This window comes from Labrus mixtus, chromosome 8, assembly GCF_963584025.1.
Source record: "Labrus mixtus chromosome 8, fLabMix1.1, whole genome shotgun sequence".
In the NCBI taxonomy this organism is placed as follows: domain Eukaryota; kingdom Metazoa; phylum Chordata; class Actinopteri; order Labriformes; family Labridae; genus Labrus; species Labrus mixtus.
This window is the reverse complement of record NC_083619.1, coordinates 23,772,192-23,793,761: the sequence shown is the minus strand read 5'-3', so window position 1 is coordinate 23,793,761 and position 21,570 is coordinate 23,772,192. Positions and strand designations below refer to the sequence as shown.

The 21,570-nt window shown below is 38.9% G+C and overlaps 1 protein-coding gene across 6 annotated transcripts; it reads left to right on the top strand.

Moving 5' to 3' along the window:
• Window positions 1-5,571: 5,571 nt before the first annotated feature.
• ranbp3b (RAN binding protein 3b) lies at window positions 5,572-21,363 on the top strand. Of its 6 annotated transcripts, none has more exons than XM_061045264.1 (17): window positions 5,572-5,673; window positions 9,202-9,257; window positions 9,727-9,763; window positions 9,858-9,935; window positions 10,046-10,117; window positions 11,907-11,972; window positions 12,170-12,262; window positions 12,471-12,580; window positions 13,135-13,254; window positions 14,200-14,300; window positions 14,401-14,476; window positions 14,571-14,667; window positions 16,288-16,412; window positions 16,504-16,624; window positions 17,588-17,730; window positions 19,820-20,015; window positions 20,166-21,363. In XM_061045264.1, exons 1-17 carry the CDS (start codon window positions 5,652-5,654, stop codon window positions 20,207-20,209), a joined length of 1,557 nt encoding a protein of 518 aa, XP_060901247.1. In that variant the 5' UTR covers window positions 5,572-5,651; the 3' UTR covers window positions 20,210-21,363. The 6 variants fall into 6 exon arrangements, with proteins under 6 accessions (XP_060901247.1, XP_060901246.1, XP_060901249.1 ...); XM_061045263.1 differs by having other exon boundaries at window positions 12,170-12,295; XM_061045266.1 differs by lacking the exon at window positions 10,046-10,117 and having other exon boundaries at window positions 12,170-12,295.
• The last annotated feature ends 207 nt before the right edge of the window (window positions 21,364-21,570 follow it).

The window sequence follows — 21,570 nt, the reverse complement described above, 5'->3', positions numbered from 1 at the left end:
AAATATTTCTCCATTCAAGGAATACGATTGTTTTGGGCTTTGTGAAAGAATGTGAGCATCACAATAAGCTTTGTTTTCCTCCAGTGATTATTCCTCATTGTTATGGCTCAAGGTTTTTAGTTACAGTCATCTGCCAAAAAAAATTGCATGTTATGTAACAGTGAATTGGAGGTGTTCTTACACACATCGTTATACACATATCTCACACATAAGAGGGACATGAGGGCAGCTTTTACTCATTTTACATTGCTACAGAGCCTGTTTGAAAATTGTATGCTATGCTTTCAATCAGGGCCGTCATGCAAGCCAATATTCTGGGGGGGGGCTAAGTTAGAGGGGGGATAGGGGTCCTGCTTAGATGTATGAATGGGTATTATTTCTCAATCAGTCTGAGGAAACCTCAGTTAAATTATGCAAAATTCCTAATTGCTCTTTTTTTTTTTCTGCCTCTGCCTTCAATCACGGAAAAAAAATTGTCAGGCAAAATGTGCAGAAACATGTATGTGGAGTAAAGTTACCAGGGCGCCGAGCTTCCTGGTCTGCTACCATTACAAATGTTGACTTACTGATTTTGCCCTGAACATTTGACACATGCTGCACTAGATAGAAAGAGCAGAAGCGAAACTGTTTTGGTTTAAAGAACAAGCCAAGCTCTCCTGACAGACTCTGTGGCAAACAACACAAACACAAGCAGAGGCTTGTTTGAGCTGTGCCTGAAGGGAAATTTGAAGAATGATTCTTTCTGAAACCTCGGTTTCAGCAACTCTTGTTTGAATTGCACAATGTACTCTATTCTATGACCCTTAACCATGATTTTAGAAACAACACATGCAACTGGTTTCTCTTTATATCTGTGCTGTGTTTTCTCTTCTTCAGTGTCTTCATCTGGCTTTATCTGGTCAATTTCTGAAGGACTTTTTTAAGACGTGTTTTTGTCGTTGTTGATTTGACCCTAATTCTGTTTCATGGAGAGTAAAAAAGACCAAGGAGACAAATCATGAAAATTAATATGTTTCATTCTTGTGACAGTGAAACGCCAATGTGATTATTTTAAATCATAAAGCAACAAAACGCAGTCAAGCAATACTAATTGAAACCAGTATTAACACATAAATACATTCAGAGAAGCGATAAGACGTGAACAGAAAATCAAACACTTGGGGTGGTACATTACACCGATCAGACAATATATCATCGTCCTGATTCAAATTCACCCACCCCGCTACCACTTCATGACTCCTGATGATGCCGCATAAGACATATGAGGGTCACCTGATCGAAAAGGTTTTTGGCCAAAGAAAAATTTGACCGCTGGATGATGATTGACAATTTTGAAAAGAAGTTGAGAGAAGAGGCGGGATAAGAGGTGACACTGACACAACATTGCAGTGAATTAACACGTGAATCCTGCACCCTTCTTTCTTAGGGGTATGTTGTATTCTTCAGTTGATCAGATATCATGATTTATATGATTGTCTTGACATACATAAGTTATCAAAGAATTGCTATGATAATATGATTTATGTTGGGTCAAGTATCGCTTATTGTGTCATATCGATATCGTATTGTATCATGAGTAATGCTAAAATTCACCCTATAAAACACTGATAAAAACTATAAATAAAGTTACAAGTCACACAGTTGTAGGTCACAACCATGGAAGGGTAAATCACATTTTTAACAGAGTACTTAAATATTACATTCATAATCCCACTATTCACATCTGGCCCTCTGGGAAAAGTCTTGAAACAAGTAAGCAGCAATTTAGGCAGTGATAACAGCAATAACAGAAAATAATTTATTGGATTTATTATGTATTTTTAAAATGTTCAAAGAAGAGTACATCAATTCAAAAGGGTAGAAACCTTGACATCAACTTAGGACACTGAGGGGTTTTTTTTTTACAGGTTGTGTTAAAGAATAATATACAGGTAATAACTGAAGAGGCCCACTTAAAGCTTTAAATGATAGTGTGCCCTCTGGTGGCACTTGAGGCAAACTGCATAGGCTTTCAGTTGAGAAACAATATGCAAAGCAGCAGACAGGCAGATCTCGGGCTGTGGGTACACATAAAAGTTGTAAAAATATCTGCGTGAAAACTGTTGACAAAAATGTTGAAGATGAACTGAATTAGGTCAAAATCTGGACTTGTGTTTTTGTTGTTTTTTAACTCAAAGCTTCTAAACATGTGGCCCTCCTGGGTTTGATCAGAGCATGGTGGCCATCTGAAAACCAATCACGACTTCAGAATAACCCATAAAGCTTTCATGTTTGATTTAAATATGGCTTCCATAAAAGCACTAATGTACCAATAAAAGAGAAAGAGGACAGTGAAAACTGTTGTAAACAATGACTCCTTAAAAACATTCAAAAAGTCCTCTGAATTTTTCATGAGGGGGAAAATGTATTCCACATGTTATAAATACAAGTATACACACAAATGGAGCCAAATGATTCAATGAGCTCACTTAAGTCTGTTTAGGAACATTTTCATGTAAACTGTTTGTCTGAAGTTAAATGAGGAGCAACAATCATTACCATGAAATGTGAGCTATGTCACTGCTATGCTAGATATCAACACTACCAGAATAACACTAAACTTAGAGAGGGGTTTAGAAAGAAAGACTTGTAAGGAAGAGATCAAATAAGATTTGTTTTGATGACATGAGATAATAGTTAGTTACTGCACCACCATGGCAGAAATGAATACAGATAAATAAAGAAAGTATAGCCTGTAGAAATACAAAAAAGGCAATACAAATAGAAATTCTTAAAAACCAATGCAAGTCAAGAGATTGAAGGGACAGAGCAACAGAATCATATGACGTTTATTAAAGATATCTATCTATATTCATTTAATACTAAATAGGCAATAGCTATTGGTTGGAGCATGTAGACAAACATTTGGATAGCTCATGATGTTGATTTGAATGATTATTGATCATTTATTTGTATTTTAAATTCAATTAAGCCTACTATAAAACAAATAACTGGACTTGAGAAAATATTAATCAAATAATTAAAACACCGTTCTAGTCAATAACAACATTTTAAAAGATTTAAACGATTCAAGGTGTTTACTGTCATTCCAATTATACAAATGTGTATAAACTCTTCTCCCCCCATACAGAAATATAGGCTACTGATATTAAGAAGGAAGAAGTAGCCTACACATTCACTCGTCATTATTGCACATGTAGTTGTACTTCTATGTTCGTTGAATTGAATAATTTTTAATCATATTTAATCTAAAGCTGTACTTAAGTCTGCTCTGTTTAAATGTACAGTAGGCTGTAAGTTATCAGACAGTGCACCTGGCAGTCAAATGATAGGGAAAGTGGAGGTAGCCTGTGAGTTTGCCTCACCTTTAGGTCTTTGGCTTTTATTGTTGCATCTGGTGGGTGTTTACCTGGCCTGACGACTGCTATTCAATTTCTTAGTTGCTTTTTAGGGTGGCATAATCTGAATCAATGGCCCATTATGATAACAAGGTAGTTATCTGACCCCATAGAATGAATGAAACTTTGGTTAGTCTTTTATCATTGTCTTATTGCTGATGTTAATATTTGGTATTTTATTTTTCTTATGTAATCTTTTTGCTGCGATACATGATCCATTTTTTCCAGACAGTCCTGGCCAAGACAGCAGAATTATAGTTTAACAAATAGAAAAAAAAAAGACAGACAATTACACCAATCATCGAATCAGAAGCATTAAGCAGAGAAATATGTGCATACAGAGGTCATAGATCTTTTTCCTGGTTTTAAAATTTTCCAAGCCAATCAAATGATTTAGTTTAAGGGGACTCTGCAGATCAGACCAAGATGATGTAAAAACAAACACACATTTAGGTTCTTCCTGGTACTAATATGATTGCACAGTTAACTTAACCAGACTTTCCAACATGACACTATGCCTGGGCAGTAGAGTTGGCTGCGGGGTCGGGCTGCTAGTTTAGGTTATATTTTAATATTATGTTTGTATTCTGAAAATAGATAACATCTTTTTCTAGATATGCTTTCTTTTGCTTATTAACCATCAAATCTGTGCTCCTTTGATGACATCCATCCTCATGACCACAACGATGATGCCAACTAAGCCGTATCCATGACAACTCCACAAACTCCTTCCTTCTCCTGAGGGATATGCTGAAATAGAGGGGTTTTGGATGCCCCAGAATCTTTTTTTGGAGGGGGAACTCCGTCTCCTTCAAAGGTCACAAGAAGCCTATTTTAATCATTATTTTTCTTGTGCAATTCAGTGTACATTTTATGGTTGAAAAACTTTGAAAACATTTCCAATGCTCTCAAGTCTCACACACGCATTTCAACCTGTTCACACGCCACACCTTGTATTTCTCACGCAGATAAATTACCAGGATAATGCCCACCAAGTTGCTCCGCTATTTTTTTAAACTATGGAACAGATAGGAATCAAGTGGGTTTCCCATAGAGTTCAGAAGGAGCTTGCCACGCACCAGCTAATCAAAAAGAGAAATATAGCTACCCAACAGCCAATCAATAAATAGCATTGCTGTATCCGGGTAAGATTTTACGACGGAGGATTAGGGCCACGTTAAATTTTTTTAATTAAAAAAAAAAAAAAAAAAAATATTAAAGTCGTAAATTTACGAGAATAAAGTCGTAAATTTACGTGAATAAAGTCGTAAATTTACAAGAATATTTACGAGAATAAAGTCATAAATTTACGTGAATAAAGTCGTAAATTTACAAGAATATTTACGAGAATAAAGTCATAAATTTACGAGAATAAAGTCTTACATTTACGTGAATAAAGTCGTAAATTTACAAGAATATTTACGAGAATAAAGTCGCAAATTTACGAGAATAAAGTCGTAAATTTACAAGAATAAAGTCGTAAATTTACGGGATTAAAGTCGTACATTTACGAGAATAAAGTCGTAAATTTCCGAGAATATTTCCGAGAATAAAGTCTTAAATTTCCGAGAATAAAGTCGTAAATTTCCGAGAATGAAGTCTTAAATTTCCGAGAATAAAGTCGTAAATTTACGAGAATAAAGTCTTACACTTACGAGAATAAAGTCGTACATTTACGAGAATATTTACGAGAATAAAGTCTTAAATTTACGAGAATGAAGTCTTAAATTTACGAGAATAAAATCGTAAATTTACGAGATTAAAGTCGCAAATTTATGAGAATAAACCACAACACTAACCATAATCACACACACACACACACACAATCTCCCACCAGGGAGGGCAGATAAGCACCCCTGCACTAAGAAATGTTGTCAATAAATAGTTTTATTTGTACGAATTTATGTGTCTTTTATCAGATTAGCCAAAATCTCACTCTGAACTGAGTTAAAAACTTGAGAGCCCTGCGTTTCTTTAGGGGCCTTAGGGGCCTCTGGTGGGTATAAAGCTGGAAGATAACGTTAAAACCCTTTTGTCGTCAGCTTCTAACTGTTTGAACAAATGTCAAAATATCATGAACACAGTGACATGAATGGGTCTGGTAATATCACTGTGGCCTAATTCAAGGGCAAACGAGGAAGCAGGGTCTTGCTGCATCAGAAACCGGCGGCAATGTGTTTGTCTGCCACTGAAAACATTTCTTCGTCCTGTTATCTGCGCGGTGGGTTGTGGGTGTGTGAGCGTCGAAGTAAAATGGCGGACTTGGCAAACGAAGGTGAGTAAGTGGCTGTAAGAAAAAAAAACCAAAAAAAAAACAATAGAGATACGGAGCCGTGAGAAACTTTTGCACACATTGTCTGCATATTTGAGAGCTTAAACCGAGCTGCTCGACCGCATGTTGCTAGTCAGTTTGGGTGAATTAACGGCGTCGCGGCGTTTCACAAGACCACAGCGTTAGCATGCGGGCTAACAACGCTAACGACTGGGGCGGTGGGTAATACCTGGAGTGTCTCGGAACGCCCTCCGTTCACTTAGCTGGGCTTAGCACCCCGGCTATTTATAGGTAGTATGTTTTGCACATTTGCAGTGAGCTAAACAGACCTAAATAAGTTCTTGGTACGAAGTTTAAACAACAAACGCGTGGCTGATTCTATGATGTGTAAATTGTCAGCGCTTGAAACTCTCGCATGTTTCAGTGTTTCTTCAGCTAGCATTCATTTAGGCGCGTAGACAGAAAAACATTGCTTTGGTCTAATCCCTGCTTGCTTTTCTGTAAATCTCCCCTTCTCTCGGTTTATTAGGAGTGTCGTTGCAATGTTCTGCTAACTGTTGTGTGTGTGTGGGGGGGGAAGTAGGTGAGAATATGTGTGTCATTGCCTGTCAGTCGAGATGACTCATGCGGGATGGAGCGCATTAGCCCAGCTAAGCTATTAGAGAAACAACCGGTGGGCGCCGACTATGTCCTGGAGCGGGTCAGCTTCAGAACATAAACCGGGAACATATCAGACTGCTTGAATCTCGGCCGTGATACATCAGTGGTGCATGCTTGATTTTTTTTTTTGTTTGTTGCTGCATGCATTAGTTAAGATAGCTGGCTTGCAAGCCTCACCGAAATGCGAAGCTAGGTGTTAAATATAGGTCACAATATATCATGTTTTATACCATTAAATAGTCACGTATACATACAAACAATCGAGGCTGTCGGCTGTTTTGATGTTAGAGCATGCTTGTGTGCTACACCTGATAAGGCCCAACTCAAGACAGAGCAAAACCTTTGTCTGCTACATTATAGGATTACAGAGGTTACCGTGTGCAGGTAGATGAGTTAGCTGGGCTGAGGTGACATCATGTTATTAACCTGGCCTGACGACTGCTATTCAATTTCTTAGTTGCTTTTTAGGGTGGCATAATCTGAATCAATGGCCCATTGTGATAACAAGGTAGTTATCTGACCCCATAGAATGAATGAAACTTTGATTTAATCTTTTATCATTGTCTTATTGCTGATGTTAATATTTGGTATTTTATTTTTCTTATGTAATCTTTTTGCTGCGATACAAGATCCATTTTTGGCCCAAGACAGCAGAATTATAGTTTAACAAATAGAAAAGAAAAGACAGACAATTACACCAATCATCGAATCAGAAACATTAAGCAGAGAAACTCCATTTGATCTGCAGAGTCCCTCTGCACCTTTAAGAAAAAGCTAAAGACCCAGCTCTTTCATGAATACCTACTAACTTCATGATGATGGTCTCCATATCATTGATGATGATGGTTGTGACGATGGTTTTTGTTTGATAACGACGACTTATAAGATGGTTTCTATACTGATTAGAGCTCTCAAGAACTGCCCTCAATTGTGTGTAATATTTGGTATTTTATTTTTCTTATGTAATCTTTTTGCTGCGAGACAAGATCCCTTTTTTTCCAGACAGTCCTGGCCAAGACAGCAGAATTATAGTTTAACAAATAGAAAAAAAAAGACAGACAATTACACCAATCATCGAATCAGAAGCATTAAGCAGAGAAATATGTGCATACAGAGGTCATAGATCTTTTTCCTTGTTTTAAAAATTTTCCAAGCCAACCAAAATGATTTAGTTTAAGGGGACTCTGCAGCTCAGACCAAGATGATGTAAAAAGAAACACACATTTAGGTTCTTCTACAATTCACTTAGCAGACGCTTTTATCCAAATCCGAGAGTACATCAGAGAGTAAGAACAACACAAGCAAGGATCTAGAAAAAAGGGAACAATGTCAGTAAGAGCAAACGATCAGCTTTGAGTCCGATTGGACACACAGGTTCTTCCTGGTACTAATATGATTGCACAGTTAACTTAACCAGACTTTCCAACATGACACTATGCCTGGGCAGTGGAGTTGGCTGCAGGGTCGGGCTGCTAGTTTAGGTTATATTTTAATATTATGTTTGCATGCATAGCCTATAAATTGTGCTTTATTTTCTAAATCTAACAAAAAACTTGTATCTTATTTCTGTTCCCTAGTTATTCCATTCCCCACACACACATACAGTCTGCACTTCTCACACAGTGTCTTTGTGCCGCTCCGCTTTATTTTGTAGCTTTGATATTTGTGAGTCTCTGCTCTTTTGAAACTATTACACAGAACGCTAAAGATGCTCAAATAAGATAACTTGCATTTTGAAATGTTTTTGCACGATATTCAGTTAATGTCATATCAGATGATCCTTGTCGGTGGAGGCTTGTTGATGATGATTCGTATCACAACCAAATTTATGACCGCATGGGCAAAAAGCAGCTGCAGAAAATATTGAAACAAAGGCATGAGAAGCTTCAGTTCTGAAATGAGCATTGCATCTCTATCAGTGCCTTTACAAGAGGGACAGTAGACCTCTCTCCATCTCTCTGTCTCTTTCTCTCGCTCTCTCTCTTGTGCACGTGGCAATTTATCATTGAATAAGAAGCAAACACGACCATCAGCAGACAGATGGACTTTTTCTACAGTTATTTTTAATGCCTGAAAGTAACTGCTGCCACAGGATAGGTGTCAGTCGAAGTGATTAACAGCACACTGCAGAAACTGTTTCCTTCTTTATTTTTCTCACAGCAGAGTTCCTCAAAGAGTGATACATTTGACTTTTAAAAGACAACTGGATGAGATTTCTTTTGTCAGAAATATGCCTAAGACACGTGTAGGAGAAAGTGAAATCAGGGGTCCCAGAAATTGACACAAATGGAGAGATTTTCACCTGCCATCTTCGGTAGCTTATAAACCCACACTCATGCAACACCTCTTCACATGGGCCTTTAACTGAAGTTACATATTATTCAGCATTATAGAAATCTATTTGCTCGTGTGACCTTGGTCATATCATTTCCACACGACCATCTTTTACAAAACATTTTTTACCCTTACTTCAAGTTACACCAATATTTGATAAAAGCAGACACTTTAAGTTTCAGACCCAGGCATTCCTCACTGTCTGTGAAAGGATTTCTAACAATATCTTCCCATGATTCTGGTTTTCTTTTGGCTTCATATGATAATGGCTGTGGTATGTTTATTGCTGTGCATTGAATTATCGTGTGTGGTTCAGGGCTAGAAGATTATGCTGAGACTGAAGTATTTTGTATAAAACATTCTGGCTTTACCAGAGCTCATGCTGTCACTGTTTTCAGAGGATGATTGGGCTAGGAGAAGATTTGATGAAAACTTCATTTTTTTTCTATTGTTAACCATGAAGAAGAATGTAACAAGCAGGACTGCTGTACACTTTGAATTTGTGCATCAATGACTAGCCTCTACTTCTCTTAACAGACAAGCCTGCCATAGCGCCCCCTGTGTTTGTTTTCCAAAAAGATAAAGCACAGAAGGTAAGTTTCTCTTCATGCATTAGGTGTATGTTGTGTCTGAGGTCACATTTTATGATTTTCTGCTTCACTTGAATGATCTTCTCTTCAGCCTGGACTACAGTACACATTTCAAAAGAGTATTTGAGCTCACATCTTTCCGTATTAGCAGATTTATAAAGGCATGATGAACTGTCAAACAAGTCTAGTTTATTGTTTGTTTAGTTGCCAAACTTTGTCATTTTCCTTTGATTGTTGCTTTGTTTTCTCACTGATTTTGAAAGCACGCTGTAAAACCTTTCATTAACCTGACGATCTAAAATGAAATATACTAAAGAAAAGTCTAGTTGATGTGTAGTAGATCTTTCTTGTACAGCTCCAAACAGAGTACCACTCATATCGAGCCAGATGCTGCTTGTTATTCTTTTGTTTGTGACCATTATTTAAGGATTACTTATTGCAAAAAGTAAGCGCTAATTGTGTTCTCTTGCAGCGATCTGCGGAGGGCTCAAGTGCAGAAGATGGAGAAGGTAAAACTTACACTGAACCTGATCACATTCTTTGTTAATAATTTTTCTCTCATAGAGTTATTTAAACTTTATAATATTTTTACGTGTGTTTCAGATTCAGATAAAGACGAAGGAAGCTACTGCCCCCCTGTGAAAAGGGAAAGGACCTCGTCGTTCCCACCGCCACATTCTGGTAAGGGCACATTGTGACTGAGCGGAACATTTGTGTTTTTTCTTGGTTCTTGCTTGTGGTGTACACATTGATTTGTATGCTGAGTGCAATGCCTGTTTGCTACTTTGCAGTTCCCAAGAACAATGTATTCATGCCCTCAAGTTTCTGCCAGTCCCCGACTGGGAACTCTGACTCTGAGCCAGGTAGGCATCAAGACCACCATTAGTGTCTCTTCTCAGCTCAAAGGCCCCTGCCATTGATAATCTTAGTTTCAAAGGTCAAACATGGAACTTTTTCAACTGTTCCAAGTGCAGTTTGGAAACAGATTCTGAGTTAGTGAATTATATGATGCCAGTATTGATATTGGTACCAACAAGGGTTAGCTACTCTAAAATACCCAGTGTTATCTGCTTGTATTTGGCTAGTTTATAAGGGATAGTAAACCAGCTGTAGCTTATTCTGTATAGACCCCACAATGCACTCACTTGTCACTTCATAGTTATATCTGTATTATAATGATGCAATTGACAGTTGACCTGTGATCCATTTGGATACCCCCCCTCCCTGGTTTGGGTCACACATGATCTGCGGATGGATGGACACTTCAACATGTTCACTGTGTGGCATCTCAGTCAAAAGAAGGCGGCGTTTAGGTAGTGCGTGAAGGCGCTAATTCTGAGAGACGGAGATGCAATGCATGGAAGCTTGTTGCAAGCAAAACCCAAAATACCGCAATTAACAGATACTGTTATTGAAATGATGCAGCTTCTTACATTACAGCCTGCTGTACTCAGATTTCTGGGGGTCTACATAATTTTTTCACTCTTATCTTAGGGTATAGTTTAATATTAGGTTTGTATTTATATCAAATGTGTTTTTCCCTCTAAGTTAATTTAGTTTTTGCGACAAACAACTTTAACCTGCTCAACTTATCCACGCGCACAGACACAAACACCAGGAGTACACGTTGCGTTTTGAAAAGTTCCACTGGATATTCCGTTATTATTAACATTATTAAAACGAAGCCATGAGAAGCTTCGGTTTTTGATATGAGCAAGGCGCCTTAATCGTTGCATTTATGAGAGGGATGTAGGGGCAGTGGACTTGTTGTCTCTCTCTCACTCTCTGAAGCAGATGAGATTTTGCTCTCTTGGTTTTGCTGCATCTTATCTCGCCGCAGGAATCGAGAGGGATTTAAAAAATAAAATAAACTGGAGTTTTGTTCATGTTGAACAAAGCTGTTCCTCTCGCGCGCCTGTACTCTCCCCTGCTCTCTCTCTCTCTCGTGCTCAAATAAAGAATGAATAAAAACAGGTTAGAAATGTACTTGGGCGGCCATAAATACACCTAGTCCACCCGCCCAGGTATCGTCTATGTGTGGTAAACCTTGCCTCAAGAGACCCCCCTGCCCTTCCTCCCGTCTGAAAGGCATAGTCTCCCACTGTGAGTTGCACATGTGAACAGCCAGGTCGGGAGAAAATCCAGAGCAGTTCTCTAGAAATTATCTAGATATTTTCAGGAGTGCATATGTGAAAACTGCTTAAGTGTTGCTTTGTCATTATAACATTCTTGGGTGACTTATGTTGGGATCCTTTGACAATCATATCCCTGATTAAATAAAACACTTATTTAGAATTGGAAAAGCAAACACAGTTCTTGGAAACAGATCTAAATACAACTTTGTTTAAGCTGTTTAACATTAAAGTTTGTGCGACTGATTTTGGACTCACTGATTAGGATAACGCCATGTCAGGCTAATAAAACCCCTGAGATGGAGAGTGAGAGGCAGACAAAGATCAGAGGCCCTAGGGCCAATGTTAGTGTGCAGGAGTTGGATCACAACACAGCTCTTGAAGCTCTACAAGGGTTGCTGTGGTAACTGGCCTTTTGGTTGGAAAGGTGACAAGACAGAGGGAATGAACAGTCTTTATAAGTTGCTTTGTGACTCTTTTTTTTTTAATGTCTGCCCTCTCTTGTGCTCCATCTCATCAGAAGAGAAACCTGTGGGATTCCGTTTAAAGCCACCAACTCTCATACATGGACAGGCACCAAGTTCAGGTTTGTGTTTGAGGTTCTTGACCTTCTTCTGGTTATGGTGTCACACTGACTTAAATGAAATTGTAAAGAGACCCTTGGACCCTTTTTCATATGACCTCTTTTAGAAATAGAAAGGGTAAAACTAGACTTCAACATGTAAACCCAAAACGTCTCATTGTGCTGGGAAAAAAGTTTGAGACAAGTTGGCTGTGTTTCAGGGGTCCCAAGTCAGAAACCCAAGGAACAGCAACGCAGTGTCCTCCGCCCTGCAGTTCTTCAGGCGCCGCCCTCTAAATCGCATATAGAGTCCAGTGAGTGCAGCTCGGAGTCCCCTGCACAAATAAGTAGCTAAACAAACATCACTATAAGATTCTTTGACTCATTTAAATGTGTATATATTATTAACATGGATAGTGCATGCCCTTGGAGTCTTCTTCATGTACTTTACAGCCTAAACTTCATTTGGGACTGTTAAAAGAAAAATGTTTTTTTGTCTTCTTTTTTTTTATTGTCATTAAGATTCCAGTTGTGGAACCAACGGTGTGAAAAAATCCTCAGATGGGGCACTTGCGACCCCGTCCATTTTCCTGAACAACACAGAGCACTCAGCCGACCTGGCAAAGTCACAGGTGAGGAGTTTCTTTTAATTAAAAAAAAAAAATTGGGGGCCATTTTGGCTTTATGAGATAGGACAGCTGAAGAGAGACAGGAAATGTTGGGAGCAGAGAGTGGGGGGATGACATGCAGCAAAGGGCCGAGGTCGGATTCGAACCCACAGTCGCTGCACTGAGGACTGTAGCCTCTGTATATGGTGCACGAGTCATAACCACTATTTGCGCCCCAGGTGAGGAGCTTCTAAACCTTGGCCAGAAATAAGCCAGAGCTTGGTATTGAAAAACAAAACCTGTCAGATCAGTACTGGCTGTTCTTCATGCTACAACTAACAGCTGAAGGGTTGTGGTTATTTTATTCTCCTCTGTAACAAGGAAGCATATCGAGTCTTGTCTTAAGAAGTTATGCAAATGTTTGACACTAATAGAATCACTCTATTGCGGGCGACATTTGTGAGTAAAAGTTGCTTCTTGGAGGAGTGCTAATTGTATTATTGTAGAACTTGCATTATACTGAAAATACAGAGAGATGTCGAGTTGACCCGAAGGATTTCTTTGCTCTTCTTTTTCAGAAATATGAAAACGAGGAAGATGGAATGAGTGATAACAAAGATGGAGGTGGAATAGAGAAGAAGGATGCAGATGTAGCAATATCTTTTGTATTTGGTCAGAATATCAAAGACAGAGCAAAGGTGGGTTTTCACTAGTCATACATCTCTTTTGACATACAGTAAGCATGTAAACTAAGGCAGGGATGTGTGACAAACTGATACAAACATGAATTTGTTCAAAGCAGAAGACAAGTTCTTACACATTTGTAGGGATGTAAAGATGAATCGTAAAATCGTGATAGATCGATTCAAAGGTGTCAAGATTCACATCAATACTCTGAATTATGAATTGCCATAAAATGTTGAGCGTCAGCTGTAGAGCAAGATATTCAAATTGAGGACGCACCACTGTCTTTTAAATCGGAGGTGTGGACGCATTTTGTCTACCCTAAGACAGAAAATGAAAGAGGTGAGAAGATAACAGACAAGACAAAAACTGTGTAAATATTGCAAGAAGACAGGGAGCTACACAAATAGCATAACCAACATGATGCAGCATTTAATCGACACCACGATGAGAAGCTCCAATCACCTCCCCTTGTTGTGAGAAAAAAACTTTAAAAGGCCAAACCACACTGACGAGCGGGTTTGAAGCCCCTAAAGGAATCTTTTTCAGTCATAATTTGTCTTCTGTCTCATTTTGTAAAATAAATCATGAGATTATCATGAGTTGAGTGAATCGTTACATCCCTACACATTTGTGATGATCCTCTGACCAATAAGTTACCGTGCAATTCTCTACAGTACATTTGTGATTCTATACATTTCAACTCTATCGCTACACGAAGGGTCTCGCTTCCCTTTCTTAGAAATGTTTTAGAGTTATTCCAGTTCCTAGAGTGAGGTTCATTTGCTTCACTGTTTTGTACAATGTTTGTTAAAAAGTGTTTTGTACATGTTTGTGGTCAGTCTGAAACTGTTTGGCCAATATTTTGACTATTTGGACTTGCTGCTCACTCACTTTCTGTGTTGCATGTTGTTTTTTTAAAGCATAAATAACAATTACGCACATGCATTTTTCTCTAGTTGGAAGAGAACAGTACAGAAGAAAAGTCAAAGGATAGTGTGCCACTGGACTCTAAAGGAGAGGGCACTAATTATTTCTTACAATACATCTCTACCCCAAGGTAATGAAAGCGTGTCCTCCATTACTTTTAGCTACTCATCTTCATTCATGATCAACTTCTATCCCCTCACTAATGTGTCTTTTCTTTCCTGTTCTTGCAGTTCAAAAAATGCCACAAACAGTACAGACAGTGGGGCAAAATTTGTTTTTGGGCAGAACATGTATGAGCGAGTTCTGGTGAGAGTAGTGAGTTTATCACTTGCCAGATTACAAAAACGTTAAGCTTTGAACACGTTCCAATCATTATCTTTTGTTGTGTTTTTTTTTTTAGAGCCCCCCAAAGGGCGAAGCCTCAAATGAGGAATATAAGGAAGTCCCAGTTGCCCCTGTTTCAGAGCCCTCATCGCAGGAAGCTACCCCAGAGAAAGGTAAAAACAAGACCCCCCCCCCCTGATTTCTGTATGATGTTTTAATTGTAGTTTTATCACAGATTTCGGTGACTCACTTGGCAAGATTTAAGAGATTACCACAAATTACAGGTACAACAAAGTAAGGTAAAAAATATGGAGTTAGATCAGTCTCAATATTCACAAATGCACACGGAAAGGATTCACAAATGTATTTCAATGCACACACAAATATATTTCATTCTATATACTGTAAATGTAAAACATATCCACAAATAAGATTGTGTAAGATTCACACAAATATTTATAGTTTTGTATATATGTAATAGAAATCCACAAGTATATAAACTGTTCAGTCTGCGTTTACAAACTGTCTGTCATTTGTGAACCTCACCGCATTTGTGTGTGGGATTTTTGAGACTCCCCTGCCGTGGTTAGATTCACAAATGCATTTTTTTCAGCAGGGAAATGTCTGTAGCCAATCAGATGTCTCCTTCCTATTCAGCCAATCACAGTAGCGTAGATTCAAGGGTGTGATTTAATGTGATCGCTTTAGCGTTGCATCTGCGCAGCCTAGCTATCAGACAATCTGATTAAGTCATCTTTAATCTGACCAGCACAAATAGTTTCTGTGATTGTTGTACTATACATGGAAAGTTGTTTATCGTGGTTATGACATTGTTCTATGACTGTGTGTGGTTATGTATCAACACACATTCAACGTCATTCTGATGACAGACTAGCGGTCACTGTCACAAGTTAACATGGCCAGGTGTCCATCCATGGTACTTTCGGGCTTTCTCACATTGTTCAGACTGTTTGTGTCCAGTAAGGTTAGGCCTACTAGTGTTACCTTTTCTATTTATAGAGAATGAAATATATTTGTGTGTGCATTGAAATACATTTGTGAATATTGAGACTGATCTAACTCCATGTAAAAAATTCAACAGACATGTCAGATTAAGATTATTATCCTTAAAGTCATAGACACTGATATATATCTTTTGATCCGGGGAGTTATGCAAAATCTTTTACAATCAGCATCAAATTCAGTTGAGAGTGTTTACAAGAACACCACAAAGATTTGTGCAAGAAAAATAAATACATCTGCAGTTTGAGATGGTTTGATGATTATGATTAAAACAATGGAGGCTATAATTATACACAGTTTTTTTTTTTTGGTTTTAGAGAATGGCATTTCCTTTGTTTGGTTTCAATCATGAACTCAAGCTGAAATGCCGAGGTCGCTGTGTGAACACAGTCAACAATAGATGGTTATTTTGTCAACGAAACATTCAAAGCTATGTCACCTACTGAGAAAATATTTTGCCTGTAATTTTTTGGTGGGACTGACTTTTCTTTTTGTCCAATGACAATGAATAAAAAAATCTGCCGGTCTGGCACAGCTTTCATTAATGCAGGCTTAGCGCTGAATTGCTTTAGATCTGCAGCAGCCTGAAGAGCTCCAATGGTTAAGTGACTGAGTGCCAGCTGTAGCATGGTCACCTTTCAGCTCTGGATAATCCCACTTTTTGCAGATACTGTGGTTTTTTTTACGGAATTGAGCGGCTACTTTTTCAGACGCATCAATTAAGGATAAGCCTGCTTTAGATTTCTCCTGACTGTATTTTATCTCCTCAGTGAACAGTGTGTCAGAGTCTTTGGAGGAGTCTGCAGCAGCTTACACCAAAGCCACAGCCAAGAAGTGCATCTTAGAGAAAGTCGACGTCAAAACCGGAGAGGAATCGGAAAGCAATGTTTTACAGGTAGAAGCGAGCTCTCTTCATTCAACACATACACTAAATGAAAATGGCAGATAGCAACACTGTTCTTGTTTGTGTCACTCTTGACCTTCAGATGCAGTGCAAGTTATACGTGTTTGAGAAGACCGCTCAGTCGTGGATAGAGAGAGGTCGAGGTTTGCTGAGGCTCAACGACATGGCGTCGACAGAAGATGGCACGCTACAATCCCGTCTAGGTAAACTCACCTGATGAAAAATAAGAAAATAATCTAATTATAGTCTTATAATATATATTAACAACATGAGACTCATTGCATGCATTACAGGTGGATTTAATTCATAACCCTGTTTCGAGTTAGTCATATCTAGCTTCCACAGTTTTTCATGTTATCAATAATTCATAAACATTTTTTATTCCATCTGATCTGAAGCTTCTCTTCAGAGTTAATCTTTCAGGATTGATAAAAAAAATCCATAACCTTTTTTGGGACGTGTTTATAGTTTACGAAGCTGCTGTGGACGGTTGTGTGATCAATGACGTTTGACATCAGAGTGCAATTAATAACCATATTTTTAAAAATATTTTTATTTGTTCTGGAAGTAATTATTCAAAAAAGAACGCGTTATTTTGACAGCCCTAAAATAAACAACGAACTGACAGGCAGGTGTTCATCTTTATGTAACATTCAATAATGAGAGATAATAAATATCTCAGTGAAAAAACAAATTTAAAAATAGTTTGATCAATACCTGGCTTTGAACACAAGGGGGAGCCCATTCCTTTGATTTCCTTCACTGCATGCTAGTGAAAACCCTGTATATGCTTAAAGGTCAAAGATGAACGAATATGCGTTTTATCATTGAAAGAAGAGAAATGTCAGATTATTTAAAGAGTCTTCTTTCTCTGCAAAGTTAAACTGTTTTTGTTTGGATGTTTTGCACAACAAAAATCTTAATTTAGACTTTAGTTTCACGCTAGATAGAATCTGTAATCACCGTATTTAGGTTGACAAACGTGTCATTAGCGCTCGACAAACAGCGTCTTCAGTCACCTTGGATTGTAAGGTAGTTAATTTTATCTTTCATGACGAGTCAGAGAACAACAACGATAGAGTAAGGTAGCACACTCTAACAGTAAAAAAAGATGCTGCTTCAGGCCTGTAAACCTTTGACGTGTTTGTGTGTTTACACTCTTCCAGTGATGAGGACCCAGGGCAGCCTCCGATTGATCCTCAACACTAAACTTTGGCCCCAGATGCAGGTGGACAAGGCCAGCGAGAAAAGTGTACGAATCACTGCCATGGACACAGAGGACCAAGGGGTCAAGGTCTTCCTAATATCGGTATGTATCACTAAACATTTAAAGGGCTTGACTTCAGAGCACAGGGAAGGGAAGGGCCTATACTTACCATAGATAGATACTTTATGGATCCAGAGGGAAATTAAAAATGCCATGTCCTTCAGTTAATTAAAGCAGGGATATAATATCTCAGTTACAGTACAAATGGAGCAAAAAGTGAACACTTTTTAATTCATCAGGTGTTTGGAAAATAAACTCTGTGGAGTGCTGGTTTGTTTGAATAGAAACCAAAATTTAAGACAACCAGCAATGTGACCAGCAGAGCTCGGTGGCGCGACTGTAGCCGAACTGTTGGATTTCTGTGTGCAGGCACGGTGCAGGGTGGCAGGACACCGCTCCAGGAGCAAGTAGAAGCCATTTTAAAAAGCAGACAGCTTTCAGAGAACAATTGCTCAACCTTTCTTGAGGGGGAATGAGCGCAGCATATGCAGGAGTGCTTTGGCATGACTTGAAACACGGCCCTGTGTTTCTCCAAATGGACTGCACAACAATCATCTTCACCTGTGTGGATGTGCAGCCAGGAACAACACGGGGATGGAGAGGGAAAGAGATCAGATCGATAGATATGAGTAGACCGATAGACTACAGGTGGTATGTAGGTAGCTAGATAATTGCAAAAAGCGATGAAGTGCGATGTAGGCTGAGAGTCTTGAAGGCACATTGAGCAGGTTCGGAGTAGTTTTGTTGCACTTGATTGGGAAGGACATGTGTGTGTCTTTTATTGGTTCTAAATGAATTACATCATATAGAATTAACCCCGCTTACTTAACACCCAATATCAGAAAGTTTTCAAAAACTTGAATGACAAAATTTCAAAAACGGTTGGAACGTTATTCTTGAAGAGAGTTGATATTATGCACATAGGATCATAAATAACATAGTAAGAAGCTTTATGTGGATTTGGGTTTCCGGAGGCTTTAACACCTTTAATCTATAGGTTAATCAGTCCAATCGGAACGCTTCACCTTTATGTTGCCAGTTCAAGTCAGGATGTTCATGTGTCTGTAGCGTCTCACCTTCAGTGTGATGTCAGCGGCTTAGTGGTGGAACAAAGTTGCACCCCGAATGATCTGCCAGGAGGTAGTGAAAGGGCCAAACAGGGGTAAGATGAGATCACATTAAAATGACGGAGCTGGCGAGGCAGATCAGCCCTGTGTGTGTGTGTGTGTGTGTGTGTGTGTGTGTGTGTGTGTGTGTGTGTGTGTGTGTGTGTGTGTGTGTGTGTGTGTGTGTGTGTGTGTGTGTGTGTGTGTGTGTGTGTGTGTGTGTGTGTGTGTGTGTGTGTGTGTGTGTGTGTGTGTGTGTGTGTGTGTGTGTGTGTGTGTGTGTGTGTGTGTGTGTGTGTGTGTGTGTGTGTGTGTGTGTGTGTGTGTGTGTGTGTGTGTGTGTGTGTGTGTGTGTGTGTGTGTGTGTGTGTGTGTGTGTGTGTGTGTGTGTGTGTGTGTGTGTGTGTGTGTGTGTGTGTGTGTGTGTGTGTGACGCTCCTGCTGGCTGTTTATGCGTTACCTCTTGTGCTCCCAAAAGCCATGACACAATGTCAAATAGCACACTGGGTCACCAGTGTAAAGTACGGAGACGGGGTGACGCAGAGCTTCTTTACAGACTTAATCTCTTGTGAAATAAAACATTTGGGACAGTTTTAACGAGGACAGCTCCTGACACCAAATATCTCATCTCTCGACTTTTTTTTAGAAAAATAGCTCCTGTTTTTGGAAATGCATTTAGTTGTTTTTTTTATCAGTTAGAAAGTATTTAAGAAATGCTTATATTGGAGGAAGTTTTTATTTTTTTTAGAAATAAATGTTTAGTGTTTTTATCTGCTCGTCTTGTAATCTGCCTTATTTCATTTCAATCTTGTACATAGAAGAAGAATAAGTCACTTGTGATTTCAGATGGTGTTCAGTTAGCGTAGCCTGTGTTTTAGGTGAGCTTTTAATATGAATCATCTCCATGCAGTGCAGAAGTGCACTAATCATATGTTAATGCTAACAGTTTATTGTAAGAATGTTTCATTTCTTTCTTTTATTCAAAGCAGCTGACTGGTCTTTCCCTCTGTGTCTAATGTCTTTAGGGTAGCTCAAAGGACGTAGGTCAGCTGGCTGCAGCGTTACATCACCGTATCTTAGCCCTGAAGAGCAGGGCGGAGCAGGAGCCCGAGACCCCGACAACAACCATCCCTGACGCAGAGGTACCGCAGTCCAACGAGGATGACAGTGACGAGGAGGACGATGCCTCTGCCTCAGCTTCAGCCTGCACTCCTGCCACGAGTCAGTGATTTTTATTGTTAGCGTGTGGGTTTATTGCTGCTTTTTGCTTGTTGGTACCACATCAGCAGTTTGTTCGGTGATATATATATGTACTCAGACCGCGCTCCAACCTAACTCCTGTCAACCTGCTGTCACTTTGTTCCTCTGCAGGTAATTCAGAGGGAGGAGAGAGCCAGGCAGCAGGGAGCACATAGCGTCACTCTTGGACAGCCTGCTTAGATGCTGTTGTTAAGGCATTTTGCTGTAGGCATCTCCATGGACACCCCTTGACCAACATGGGTCCTCCAGACCAGTACTTTTGGATATTAGAAGTCTAGCTCCAGGAAATAACCCCTTGTGCCGGAGTGTCTCACCCAACTCGTGCAGTTCATCTTCTCTGCATTCAGCGTAATATCTGGAGTCGTTTCTTCCTTCCCTCTCCTGTTTTGTGTTTTATTTTTGTTTTCGAGTATTTTTTCCTCTTCCCGATAGCAAAAATAAAGACTTCAAAGCTTTGGTTTGGGACTTTTCTGCTCATCATATTGATGAGTGTAAGGGTGTTTTCCTCTACATTTTAAAGTATGGCACATGTTAAGACTGCAGTTTCTACTTTGGGACCTTTTTACTCACTCTACAGTCGACCTCTGGATGCCACAAATCCAGAGGAGCTTGATTCACATTGTATTTGACCAGTCATCATCAGTCAGTTGTTACTACATTGACTCCAACCTTCCTCCTACCCACCTCCATCCCAACCAGTCCGTGCGTTAGGTTTTGGCAAATGTAATTTATTTTGGATGATCATTTTCATGAGGTATCGACACATATGTGCTGTTTGTAATGGCTAGCCAAGACCACTCGAGTTGTCATTAATAGCAGTTTCTTATATTTCCTATTGACCTATATTATACTGAATAAAAGACTGAAACAAAGCAGTTCCTGCTTATGTGAGTTAATGATGCCAGGACAAAGAAGCCGAAGGAGTCACTTCAAACTTTTTCTCTCAAAATAATACGATTTGTCATTCACCCTGTTTGTATTTTTTATTTTTATTTTTCAAATCAAAAAAGTTTAACACATTGGTCTCCATTCTGCATGAAACTTGTTTCTTTTTTTTTCTTTTTAGCATCCCAAGAGTTTGTGTTGTTACATATTTTTTTATTTTGAAAATATACAAACTTTTTATCCATTTACATTTTGGAAAACTTATTGAAATGAAGACTTTAATTTCATGTGTGGAAAATTTGAGTGATAAATGTAATACTTTTTTGAATGTCATGTACATTTGAATATATCATTTAGTAGCGCACCATGTTTTCTCATCTCCTCCAACTGCCCCCTTTACAAAATAAACCCTTTTGGACTGACATCTCAGATGTTTTTCTGAAACCAACGTTTTTATGTGTACATTTTTTTAATTTAAATCCAAAATTCAGAGAGTAGGACTTCAGTAGAGTGTGGTATCATTTGGCATTTCTTGTCATCTTTAGATGTTTTTAATCAAATGTAGAATGGTTCATCTGTTTTGTATTCATGTCAGAGCTGGCCTGCAGGGTAATGTACGCTGACTACACAG